This window comes from Cryptomeria japonica, chromosome 8 (assembly GCF_030272615.1).
Source record: "Cryptomeria japonica chromosome 8, Sugi_1.0, whole genome shotgun sequence".
NCBI lineage: Eukaryota > Viridiplantae > Streptophyta > Pinopsida > Cupressales > Cupressaceae > Cryptomeria > Cryptomeria japonica.
The window spans coordinates 312,456,222-312,469,951 of NC_081412.1; the positions used below are offsets into that span (position 1 = coordinate 312,456,222).

Genomic DNA, 13,730 nt, shown 5'->3' on the forward strand with positions numbered 1-13,730 from the left:
TTACTTTTAGCTATTGAATGTATTCTATTCACTTCATTCAAATATTACATTAAGGACTTCTAATATCTATAATGACATATTTGTATATGACAAAGGAGTTTGTGCATGTTTTGGTCCTCAACATTCATTATATTAAAATTGGCCATACAGCTGGGAATTGTGGGCTTGAGAAAAAAAATCTTGTGGCTTCGTGGTGGTCAGGGGCCTCATACCAACATTACACAGTAAAGAGATCTTTGGACTCTTCTAAAGAGTCGTTGAATGTTGGGGTTTCTCCTTTGGTTGGTTCGGTTTCTTTAATGGCGATGAAAGATTCTTCGGATGCCACAAAGGATGTTTCTGTGATTAAAGATGTTGTGATACATGATGCTGTTGTCTCTTCTACTGAAAATGGTTTGCTATCTCTTACCCCACCGGCTGCTTCACCATGTGTAGATACAACTGTTGCCCCATATGCTGGATGTGGTCATGTGTCCGCAATGATTGTTGCTCCCTTTACTGTTGCTCTTTCTCCCAATCCAAATAAATTGATGTTGGGCTCTTCAAATTGGTCTATTGCGACAACTAAAGTTGAAGAAGGATGTATTACTATAATGGGGAAACATCCAAAGATGTCCAAGCCTTCTTTTAATATGACTCTTTGTTCCCACAAGGCCAGTTGTAAATCTTGAGGGCCCTTGGAGTTGGTTGTTTGGACTGGTTTTTCTAGCCCTGTCTTTGGTTGAGTTGTTTGTTGTCTTTCGAGGCAAACTGTTTTTTGGTTGTGACCCTCTCCTCTTTGTTGAGCGGTCAAGTTCTATCCCTTGTTTGATTTGTAAAAAGTTTCGGATCACTTCAAAACTTGTTTTTCACATAATCAAAAACATTCATTATAGATATTAATGAATACAGTTTTTCTATAATTATATGAGGAATTGTAGATTATTGCTGGCTCTTTTTATGACAATAAATTTATTTCAATGAATTCGACATCTAAATGAAGGTTGCAGTACAGCTGTTTGTATATAAAACAGTAAAGTTAAGGATTTATGAAGGGGCTCTTCATAAAAGACAAAAGAACTGGAGCTGTACAAATTTTGCAGGAGTATCTTAAAGCTGCTGATCTTATGAATTTTGTAAAGCAGTTCAATTTAAAAGTTTAAAACTCCGAAATTTATAGAAGCTGGTGGATTTATGAATATATTATCTTAGTCTTTTATACAATGTGTAGAAATAAAAATCATTTTACCTCCAATTAAAATCTAGACTTAAATGTTTAATAAATAACAGATGATATCTCTAAGTTAGTGAGATAATTTGTAGTCCCAAACCAGTTTCACCCTAAAATGAAAAGCTTCTATTTTTAAGAAAAAATTCCAAATAACATCCAAACAAAACTTTTTTTTCCTCATAAAACCTCTACTCCCAAAAACAGAAAAATAAAAGAGAGAGGAAAGAAAAGAAAAGATAAGAACTTAAGCCCCATAGAACCCACACTAATAACAAATGAACTGTTTCATGTCGTGCACAGCATAAGTTTTTAATCACTTGTATATCTTTGTTTTGCACTCATTTTTGTTGGGGAGGAGCTGAGCACAGTGAAGATTCGTTGGGTGCGGAAATGCAGAGGAATTTGCGGTGGTATGATCTGGTATGCCTGGGGATTGGTGTCTTCATTACCACAGGTAAGCGGCGAGTAACTTTGCCAGACCGACGGTTATTGTTTTGTATGCCATAGTAGGGTTGCTCAGCCTTCTGTTACACGGAGTTCTCCGTCACCATGCCTCTCACTGGTGGAGCTTTTAAATCATTTTAAATTTTACCTTATATTAATGTGATTCTTCCAAGCTTATGTTTAATGGGAAACCGATTTCATTGTGCTTATTTATGTATATATCTTCTATTACATCTTTTGTGTTCGTGTATATAGATATGCTGTTATTTATGAAGAACATTAAAATTACTGCTAAAGTAATTCCTCTGAACAGAATGGTTCCATCTTTTATTTTAAGCTATACAAGAAAAAAATAAAAGTGAGATGAAGTGGCCTGCATATATATCTACCTAACCCTTATTACATAGCACCACACTAATTTTTAGAATTACAATCAATCTGTGACGCAGACACAGCCCTAATTTCAAATGGCAAGCTTCTCTAAATGTGGATTTCTATTGCTTTCCTTTCTTCTGCAAGTATTATTATGCTGGCCAGAGGTGGATAGGGAGCCGCTGGTTCCTGCAGTTTATATATTTGGAGATTCATCAATAGGCTCCCGTAACAACCAGATTATGACTCTTATCAATAAACTGAGATTTAGTACACATGAAATGATATCCTGCCAACACCCAAGTGAAACATCTCAATTCATGTATACTTCCCATGCATTTCTTCATGTTTCAGGAAGGCATCGACGTCATCATTTTCCCACCTCTGTTGAAAAGGCTTACACTGAACATGGTATTTCGTATATACATTCTTATTGGCACAAACATCTTGCTAGATCTAAGCCAGATCCTCAGAATAGAATTGGAATTATTCAACGCCTTTATTTCCAATTCTTTTCTGCTCTGTTGGGCCTCTTTTTCCTTTGATAGCTGTTTAAACATGTGGCCTTTGTGTTTGAATCTTCTGTAAATGTAGGGTATTAAGCCTGAAAATTCATCCTTGTCAACACAGATTCAAGGCTTCTCATGGCAGGTTAGAGTTATATAACGTGAACTTGCGAAGGCTTTTTTCGCTTTTCCTTCACAATTTAGAATCCTTCATAAATCGACAACAATCTGGATGCATTCCACTATTGCAGCTTTAGACGTGAAGAGTTTCCTACCTTGTTTCTTTGCTTATATGTCTCATGTTACGTACTTAATTTATAAGCCATTTGCTTTATGCGACATAATAATACAACCATTTTATAGTTAAATATCACTGTTTCTTTGGGTTCTTTGATTAATTTCAAGTTTTGAAGTCATCCAATTAAGTTTTGATTTTTTCTGGCATGGATTTGACAAGTATGAATTCATTTACAATATCATTAAATAAAAAAAGATGTCTTTCACTTAGAAACAATATCAAGGTTTTTTATTCTAATTTCTAAAATTCAAATTTAAATATAGTTGAAGTTAATCTATTTAGCTAGTCATTGTGAGCTGACCAAATTTTTTAAAGTAGATCCACTAGTAAGACATGACATGTTTTAATTTAATTTTTAAAAATATAGATAAGCTAGTTTTAATTTTCAAGTAAACAAATTAGTGATCTTCAGCTGAACTGATTCTGTAAAAGCATGCTAGATAATTGATACATAAAAAGACTGAAAATCCCACCTGAAATTATATATGCATCATGGCAAGTGTTATATGAAAAGAAAATCACGATAACCTCGCAAGCAAAAATACATCTATGCATTATAGCAGAATCAAACAAATTAAAATTCCACGGTTCCCGTGACGGTGATGGAATTCTCAATAGAATCAATACAGCTGCCAAATATCCAAATAATATGAACTGTCAAACCCCACCAAAATCCTTCATGATCATTAACGAACTTCAATCTAGTAATAACTTACTTTGGGATAGTTCTGACAGAAAATCTTATTAGAAATAATTAGGCAAGAACTTTTGGTAAAGCTGCTAGTACTGCCTCTCTTGTGGGCAAAGCTGGTATCGCGCCTCTTTCAGTAACAGTAATTGCACCACAGGCGTTAGCAAACTTAAGTATCTCCTTCAATCGTGTTTCATCCTGCAGGAGGAAAAAACAATTCAGATTGTTTGGAATTACAAATCAATAACATTGGCCATGTCCAAACAAGACTTCTTTTTTCCATGATGCTTGTGATGCTTAATATGAAGTTTTTAAAGAACTCAAAGTTCTTTATTTATTTTCAATACAAACTAAAATTACGTATTTCCGATTCAATGATTAACCACCAAATTAGAGGTTAACCTGAATAGTCAGCTACAGCTACGAAGGTATCTCAATTACTGAACAATCTTTAGTGGAATGGTGGGCGGTTACAAATAGGGTATTTGAATCCAGCGTTTATTTCCGGCTTTCAAGTTTCAACAAAAGTTGTATCATGGTTGCCCCATTTATTGATGGCAATTATAAACGTGGTGTTTCCAAAGCTAGAGTGAGGGATTTCTTTCATTTGCAGAGATTTCTTTTTTTTCTGAAAAACTAGAGATGCGTCTTCGGCGTGTAACTATTTTCCACAGGATACCTATGACGTGAGATTTTAGAGTTGGAAGGACATTTTGAATAGAAATAGATAGGAGGTTTCTTCCCAATGGAGGCTAGAAGGAATAAGTGTGATGCTGTATGCCTTTTTAATTTTGTAAATGATGATTATCCACTGTTTTCAAGTCTTGTCTTATATGACTGCTCATGTATTGAAAAGAACTTGATGTAGATTCTAGTTTGGATATGAAATGCAGTGTGCTTGTGCCTCTCTAGCCTTTTGCTGAATGTCTCGGCATTTAAAATGCAAGTCCAGAGAAGTGTCTACATCAATTTCCAACTCATAAGAAAATATATATAAAGATAATAGCAAACAAGTCAGTTTCTGTCTGAAAATAATTAGCTACAGCCTTAAACAATTTTTTAATTGATTAGTATAAAATAGCCTGACAATCAATATTAGATATGCAAACGTTTTAGCGATTCTTGCAGAGAAAAAATAGCCTTACATTTAATATTATATATGCAGAAGTGCTAGCTTTCTCCTGCTTGATCAGGAAGAAATGGCTATAAAATAAATATCAGGGAGCAGCAGTTTTCTTACTTGATTAGGAAGAAAAAGCCGTACAATACGATGCAAATTCTTAATTATATTATTTCATATTTCATGAAATATAAGCCTAGGTTTTCTGGTAAAAGAAAAAACCTGAATTATGGTCAGATCAGAGGCCAACTGGGTAAGAACACCGCTGACAAAAGCATCACCAGCACCTGTCGTATCCACTGCTTCCACTTTGAGACCACCTACTCTCCCACTGAAATCCTGTTAAACAAGTGACACATTCATGTTTCAGTTATCGTATCATAAAAGCCAATTATAACCTAATAATTCACGGTATAATTATATCGAAGGTCAATTATACCTTTGTGTAATATCTACAGCCTTCTTGGCCTTCTGTAACAAGGAGCAACGTAAGGTTTCGGTGAAAAAGCTTGCGTACAACATTGTCATCATATGGATCTTCGCCTTGTGTTAAAAATGTTATTTCATCCTCGCTTACCTGCGATACAAGACCACCAACAAACAGAGGCACTATTACCAAATCTAATCTGTTTGCTCGCTACTGATGGTTGCTTACCAAAATGTATAATGAATGTGATTTGTCCTCAATGTACAGGTAAAATATCAAGAAAAACTCCTAGTGATATACCTTTATTATATCTGCTTCATCCCATATACTCAAAATGCCTTCCCGAGCTGCCTCTGGTGAAGACCATAATGGTAGCCTCAGATTAGGATCATAGGACAATATACTACCAGACTCTTTAGCCATTTTGATTGCTGCCAAATGTGCAGATCTACAGGGCTCTGCAATCAAACTAATTGATCCGTAATGGAAAATCTTTGCCTGTAATCGGAATTAATCATTAATTGACCAAGTCAAGAATTAGACAGGATCAAAGACAGACAGATCATCGATGATTCATCAATAACTTAATGAAAAGTTGAGGCATGTTGAAACATATTTCATGAAAAATTCTATTTCTAATTAATGATTTCTAATATTACCTGTTTGATAAGGTCTACATCAAGTTCTGATGCATCTAATAGCATATCTGCACTGGGGTTTCGGAAAAACATGAATTCTCGTTCACCATCAGCTCTTAATGTTACAAATGCTAAAGCAGTTCGAGCACCAGGATCAAAACGAATGCCTCTGTGCTCTACCTTATTTTCTTTCATAATATCAGCAAGCATATATCCAAATTCATCTTCACCCACCTGGACTCAGATAAACCATGAAAAAGGGAAAAGCTAGTAAGTTAACCAGTTAAAAAGGTCAATCGATAACACATTAAACAAATCAACTGTTACAAATATGATGTACCCTCTTTTGTCTCAATATATTAAAAGTAAAAATTTATGTGAAACATACGTAAAAGCTGCAGAGTACATTTCAGAGTCAGGGATTCAATTGACCAAACGTCTTATTATGAATTGATTCGTTTTAGTTTCAGATTATCATCATCTTCTACCTTTCCAACAAATGCGGATGAACCCCCAAGTCTTGATATGCCAACTGCAACATTGGCAGGAGCTCCTCCTGGAGCCTTTTTGAATGCAGGTGCATCTGCTAACGATACCCCAGAAATGGTTGGGACAAAATCAATCAACATTTCCCCAAAGCAGACTACAAGTTCAGATGATTTTCCATTATCTTCTGCCAATGCTTTTGCAACTGTACAAAATACAGCATTTGCTGAATTAGTAATGCAGGATACAATATAGTCTAACAGATCATCATTATGAAAGGAATTGTCACCCGCCTAAAGTCAAATTTTTAATGTCATGCAATGCTAATCAAATTGTGACGCAGTAATTTTCCTAAAGTACTGTATATATTTGACAACTTCAGTGCAAATATTTGTATGCCATACCCACAGATCCTAATTTGCATGTACAGAATATCCATCAATGCCTATTAAAGTAGGGATTAAAAACCAGAACTAATGTTTCCGCATATGTTTTTCTATTCCACATTGTCTAATAGAGCGTTGAGTCCAAAATGATCTAACAAATGAATCATAAGGCACGATAAAAGAAAAATCCACGGAATACAAAAGCAGCCATTGATCAGACAGGGCCACAACAAAATCAATGAGTCAATGGCCAGCATATCTATCATCCCATGTAACGAAGCCTTAATTGATTTGCCAGGTCAACCAATTGGGCTACATTAGAATTAAGATAACCAACACAAATTAACCATGTGATACCCCATTCCACCTTTCTTTTCTCCATTTCGACCCATGGACTGATAAGACTTTTACTGTTTTATGCTTCCATTGTACATTATGATCGTCTCACAATCTGTATATGGATTTTCGATTGTATAAAATAGTTAATGTAACAGTATCATCTCAGCCATGAGACTTTGGTTTCACCATGCGTGTACATGTGTACATGTGTTCTCTAGACATATCAGCGAACCATTTGTAGTTATCTCTTGCTGCACTTGGCAATTAATTTGTGGCATGTAATCATTATTAACATAATGCATGATAATGGATAGTTAAAAATATGGGGAGATGCTGCCTATTCATGGTATGATTACTCTGTTATCCAATTATGATGTGTTCAAAGTATGTGTAGTGATATCTTACTTAGATACATGTACAAACTAATTCAATATTTGAGTATTTTATGTGTATGTTATCTCACTTGGATGTGCTGATACGTGTATAATGAGTGTACAGATTTCAGGGGCAGTGGAAAAATGAAAAGGGATAAGAGGAATCCCTAAACCCATATTGCCACATCAATGCCACTTTCTATTCCCGAAACATTTTTTATCCTTTTTTTTTCCTTTTTACCAGAAGGCAAAAACCCTATGATTAGTCAGCTATGAGACTAGCGGTGAAGTATTCCTAGGTGGAGGATTAGAGGGAGTCCCATGGGTTTTTCGTTAGGAGGGGCCTTTTAACCATAAGTTGAATCCCTAGGTGTTTACTAAGACCACAAGTAGCTCATGCAAGAAAGGGAATAAAAAGGACACGTGCCCCCTTTCCATTAGCTAAAAGGGAGGTCCCTTCTATATAAGCTGAAAATTTCTTTTTCTGCAAACTTTTGGTTGATATTGGAAGATAAGGGAGCTAGAGAAGAGAAGAGGAAGGAACTAGAGGAAAAAGGAGAAAGGAGCTGGTGGAGCTAGAGCAGATTTCCAGACGGTGGAGTTAAGATAGGTCCCCATAAGTAGAACGATGTAATAACTGCAGCTTTTCAAGTGTCTCTCTTAGATCTTGTGTTACAGACTTCCTTGCTCTTCTCTTTTGTCCATTTAATTATGTTGAAGTTGATTTCATCTTCGATATTTTTTTGTGTTTGGTTGAGCCTTTGAGACTGAATTACTTTAAAATTATGGTCGGTATGGGTTTTCCACACTTACGATTCAACTGTGTATCATTTTATGTAAGAGAGCTTTAAAATTATGAGAGTCTTGTTTGAGGTTGCCATGTTGATCTGTTATGATGTCTTGTTTGCTCTGTTTTTCTCAGGTTCATCCCATTTGAATATTTGTTGATTAGCAGGATTGGTTGTATGCTTGTTTTTGAGAGAACGTGAGAATTTGGGATCCATGGGGGCTCCTTGCTAATCCCTTAGTTCTAAATACCCTATTGGACTTGGAACTCTTGCTTTGTTTTTCCTTATGAGGATGGGGGAGGAACAAGGTCTTCAGGAATCGAAGAAAGTTTGTGATGGTTTTGGAAAATCTAAATGTGACCGAAGACATTCTCTCCTCCAGTTGTTGTCTGCTTAGGTGGCAGAAACTTGTATTTTCTTTTGGGTTAATTTTATGTTGCTGTTACGGTTATTTTGGTGTTGGAAAAGTAGCAAATCCCACATATCTATGAGGTGGCTTCATGGGTTGTCCTAGGCGTTATCTGAATAGGATCATTTTTAGATTTCTGTCAGGCTTGTGATTTCTTAGATCCCTTTAGGTTTGTGAGATGGTTAGTGTTCAACACCTAATCGGGAGACATGGCTGGGTGGTGAGACATGCCTCTTTATTTGCATGGCTGGATGTGTACAGTTTTACTGTGTTCTTTATAGTGCAAGTACATGAGAGATTGTGTTCGTAAAATTTGATATTCTGTGTCTTATTTACTGATGGGTGAACATCATACTGAAATGCGATGTATTTAAATTAGGCACAAATTAATACGTATTTCATGAAAGTAAAATGCAAGTATTTGAAAATAATTTTCTTCTATTTGTGTATTCAGAAATGTTTGCTTGAGTACAGCAAATTTAAGAGACAATTACTTTGTTGTCATGCAATTTGAAATAAAAATATAAACTCAAGCAATCAATTCCAATTGTAGTTTACACTATTGTTGCTAGAGATAAATTACATTGACAATTGTAAAAATAAAGACAACTTATTGTATTAGATTAAAACGATTGACATAAAGATAGAATTAAGGAAAATAAAATATAAATACAGGTTTATTCTGCACTTTCAATGGCTTACTAGGAGAGCCCTTACAATATAAGTCTTGGTGCATTGTCCATGAAATTGAGGACCCTTGCAAATAATATAATGTTGTCAGATGTGCTTTTCTATCCTCAATGCCTAGTAGAATGTCACGTTGAGTCCAAAATGGCCTAACAAATGTATTAGAAGTAAAGACGCAACAGAAGAATAACCCACATCATACAAGCAGCACACAAATCAAGTAGGGAAACTACAGAACCAGCAAGTCCAAGGCAAAGCTTTCTAAGGGGTAAGGTAATGTTGTCCCCACAAGGGTCAACATAGCTATTATCTCATGTAAAAAACTCTTAATAGTTTATTTGGTCTCGATTAGTTGAGCTTTATTAGGATTAAGATGTCCAACACATTAGTTAAGTCTTGAGGGCATTGGCCATGAAGTTGGACATCCTTGCAAGTGATATAAATAGGTATATACTGTTTTTGGAAAAAAAACATAAGTCGTTATAATCATTTCAAGTAGAACAACATAAATTACCGTTATACTTTTTTTTTTGTTTTGCATCTTGAAGGAATCTTCCTTCATGTTTGGTTGCAGGTGAGCCTTTCTCTACTTTTAGGATCCTTCTCTACTGTGTGGATAAAATAAGTCCTATTATTATTCATAACGAGCACATTTCTGATTATCCTAAGTTGTGTATTTGTCTTGTGCAATTAAAGAACAGCAACTGATATCAGAGTAAGGCCAAATCACGTAAAAATATAGAAAACAATATTTTATGTTCCAGAGTGTAAACTTCTCGTAGAAGTATCAAAATCAAGAATAAACTGTTACATTATGAAGTAGATTACCTAAAGTTTCTGTAAGGAATCTCGTCAGATTAAGATCTATGAGCAAGGAGATATATCCTGACAAATTAGAAGCTGAAGATGACTTGCCTGTGTAGATTTAAATAAATAAGGAGAAACGGCCTGCCAATGTTGACCATGAAACCAGTGCACCTATGAAGTATTTTTCAGTGCCTTGTATTGCAGAGAGAATAAGTTCAAGGAAAAAATACAAAATCAGTTGTAAGTTCTTGCGCTGAAAAGAACTTCTGGATTTCTGCGTCAAATTTTGTGAGATTTAGACCTTCTAAGAGGGTGTAATATCACCATCAACGTCCTGAAAGATGATTACAAACTAGGTCAACAACATTACCTGCAACGTCAGCCCACATTATATTCAAATTTGATACCTAAATTGGAGATTGATTTGTTGCAAGGAGGACTTCTTGATCTGATTACATAGCCTGTCATACTCCTATGGATAAACAGAATTTTATCATCCATAAATGCCTTTAAAGAAGATTACAAGTGAAGGTCTAAAACAATACTTGTGACTTAAGTGCACATAATTCTCCAATTAGATATCCAGATGTTTAATTCGTTGGAAAGAGGGCATATTGAGCTGCATGTATAGTTTTCCATACTTATATGGACAAATATAATTTTATCCATAGAGATGTTGCCTATAGCATCAGTCAGGCTACCCAAATTTGGTACCTTTGACTTAAATCTTTGTGCTTTTGAACAATGTATAGAAATTACTAAAGTCATATTTCCTTGTATAGAGGGTATTTAAAGCTTATGTGTCATATCATATGACATTCGTGTTTTGAAGGAAACAAAACCCATTTATATGATAAATTACTAGTACTACACATATCAGGCTATGTTATAAAATATGATTTTTATGTTTTGAGGCAAGAAAAATCCATTTATACAATAAATCACAAGCACAAGACATATCAGGCTAACTGGCATTCAGAAAGCAAAAGAAATCCTATGAATATCTGTAGATGAGCCAAAGTGATTAATGGAACTCAACGTTCATAGACCAAAAATTAAAGTTAAAGTAGCGTTTAAAGCATCTTTTTACCTAAAGATGAGATAAAATGGATCAAACAGATGTATAAACCCAAAATGTAAGTTTCTGATTCGGATTCAGGAACTATAGTTCACTGATTGCTTTTCCCTGGGTTTGGTGCGGCTGTACAAAGCATGGATCCATACAAAAGCAATAGTCAGCATTCAAACTACATGTTGCAATACGTAGGTTTCACATTTGTTTCAGTTTTTTCACTGAAAAAAAGAAAATTGGGACCTTGGATGGACTTGCCCCTAATATGACCAGTCCAGATATGCCCCAGGTTCTTCTGAGACTAACCCAGGCAATACCTCAGCAGAACCTGCTGAAGGGGACGAATTTTCCACTCAGAAGAACCTGTAGAAAGGGGATGTATTTGCTAGTTAGTAAGGTACCCATAAACAGACCATACTTGGATCAGGGTCTTATATGTGTATATGCATCCGTTTCCAGCAGTTCGCAGTATCAGGGATCAAAACCTTTAGTATATAAGGTTTTTACATATAAATATACAAATAGTTGGAGGCAGACTGCAAAGGACGATCTACATAAGGCTTCATGTATAAATATCCAAATAGTTGGACGTACAATACAAAACATGATCTGATAACACAAGATATCAGGGCTTAAAAACTTACATAAATTAGTTTTAACATATAAATAAAAAAATAGTTGAAGGTACAATACAAAGGATGATCTGTTGCCCACCAGATATGGACAACAAAAAGAGAGGAAATGAGAGGGAAAGCCATATTTACCCCCCGACCCCTGATAATGTGTTTGAGAATTGCCATCAGGAAAGAGTCGTGGTCTGGTATAAGTCCATGGCACAATTTTCAAGATGGTATCACAGGGCTCTTCAAATAGATTCAAAGCCCCGAGCTCTGATACGAATGTGGATACAGCAGCTTCTGTTCATTTTTTCCCAAATCTATCAAACAACTTTCCTAAATTTATATGAAAAAACACTCTTTCTTCGAGAATCTGCCACATTTTGATATAAATATAAAGAATGCTGAAAAAATGTGTTTAGATTTGGATCAAACTTGACCCACTAAAAATTCAAAATTCCAAAAAATTGCCAGGGTCTCTAAACTTCTTAAAATACATATTTGTTCCAAATAATTCTCATTTCAAGCTTGGATAGAAGGTATTGATGTTTCTGAACGAAGCCCAAGTTTCTTCAGAATTTGTCTGTGGCCAAAATTAGTCTCAATTACAACTAACCTAACAACTAACTGATTTCAAGCGTGATAAACTATGGCAAGAACTTTTAAAGAAGGGTATAGTTTTCCAAGAACACGGCACAGCGCACGGAAATTTGGCATTTCCTTTCTGTTAACAACATTGGGTATTTGTAGCCTGCAAAGGCGTTGTCTAGCGGTCCACGATCACACCAGGTCAAACCCCGACACCGATTCGTCCTGATTTCAGCTTGAATTAAATGCTTGAGTTCTCAGTTAAGAGTATTTGTCACATCCACGTACTGATCGGGGGGCTGCCATTTTAAAAAACAGTAGCGCGGCCTGACAAATCAAAAGAAAAATGAATCTTGCACAACAGATGTCGACTAATTGAGTATCCAGAAGGAAAAACAAGGAATTCCGAGTTGAAACTAAAAATCCTCCACCACCGAGGTGAAGGAATCGCATAAACGAAGCCTCACATAAAAACATTTACAAGAAGACGAAGAAAAAAATATTATTTGAGATCGACAGAATGCCTAGCTTAAGAGGTCAAACCCATAAAACAATACACATAGCAAGCAGATCTAACATAAGGAGTGGATGAGCAGCGTACCCGGAGCTCTTTTGACGGCTTGTGGAGCCAAGTGAAGCAGGGGCTTCATCTCCAGTCGGGAGGCACAGCCCTTAGAAGCCAATTTTAGAATCGACGAGTTAAAAGACTTGGCCCCGCATAACGCAGAGCTGCCTCCCCCAATCTGCAAGGCCACAGTAGAAGCACCACAAGTCATTTCCATTATGTAGCGTGCCTTCCGATCTATTGTCTGGAACTTAACACAGAGTGAAAGAACGGTGACGAAGGTCGTGCTAGAGTTGCACGGTCCGAAACTGAGCGAGAACAATGCCTGGAAAGTCGTGCAGCATTATATAATATGTATAATGTGGTAGCTAGTTGAGTTGATCATTGGTTCCCACGCTGTATGTAGGTAAGGCATCCAACATCGTCGCCGGCAGGCGATCACAACAATGGAGACCCACTCCCACTCCCAATTCCAATACCACCATCATCTAAGTCTCTCAGCTACTTCTTCACCTACCTGTCGTTACCACTCTTGCAATTTTTATTTCGTACCCGGTTAATGGCGTACGCGACCCTTGGGCGCCTTTTTAGGCCAGGGATCCAAAGTCTACGAGGACTCTCGGTACTTGCTGACGTTGCCTCTCGTTTTTTTTTTTGCATGAATCGCATGAATTTGCGTTTACCAGTACGACACAAAAGGCTCCGCTCTCTCCGCCTTGGTTTTCTTCCATCTTGATGTTGGATTTTTTAATTAAGAGATAAGATCAAAGGTGCATTTGATTGTTTGGATAGACAATTTGTATTGTTTGATGTTAGAGAAATCACACTTCAATGTCCAATTGGTATGTTACATGCATATTCCATGTACAATAGAATAATTGGTATGTTACATACATAGAAGAGAAA

At 36.1% G+C, this 13,730-nt stretch overlaps 1 protein-coding gene across 1 annotated transcript; it reads right to left on the reverse strand.

The window, feature by feature from the left end:
* Positions 1 to 3,287: 3,287 nt before the first annotated feature.
* LOC131064685 (probable fructokinase-7) lies at positions 3,288 to 13,393 on the reverse strand. Its single transcript, XM_057998920.2, has 7 exons — positions 12,861 to 13,393; positions 6,195 to 6,397; positions 5,728 to 5,940; positions 5,369 to 5,566; positions 5,081 to 5,218; positions 4,864 to 4,980; positions 3,288 to 3,719 (listed from the first exon to the last, which is right to left on the reverse strand). The coding sequence occupies exons 1-7, from the start codon at positions 13,039 to 13,041 to the stop codon at positions 3,585 to 3,587; spliced, it is 1,185 nt and encodes a 394-aa protein (XP_057854903.2). The 5' UTR covers positions 13,042 to 13,393; the 3' UTR covers positions 3,288 to 3,584.
* Positions 13,394 to 13,730: the final 337 nt, after the last annotated feature.

Excerpts from the sequence above, each read along its gene's own strand:
- LOC131064685 (XM_057998920.2), bottom strand. The coding sequence starts at position 13,041 with ATGGAAATGACTTGTGGTGCTTCTACTGTGGCCTTGCAGATTGGGGGA. Across the intron at positions 5,941-6,194 it reads CATCCGCATTTGTTGGAAAG|GTGGGTGAAGATGAATTTGG; the intron begins GTAGAAGATGAT and ends ATCTGAGTCCAG. Across the intron at positions 5,567-5,727 it reads ATGTAGACCTTATCAAACAG|GCAAAGATTTTCCATTACGG; the intron begins GTAATATTAGAA and ends TTCCGATTACAG.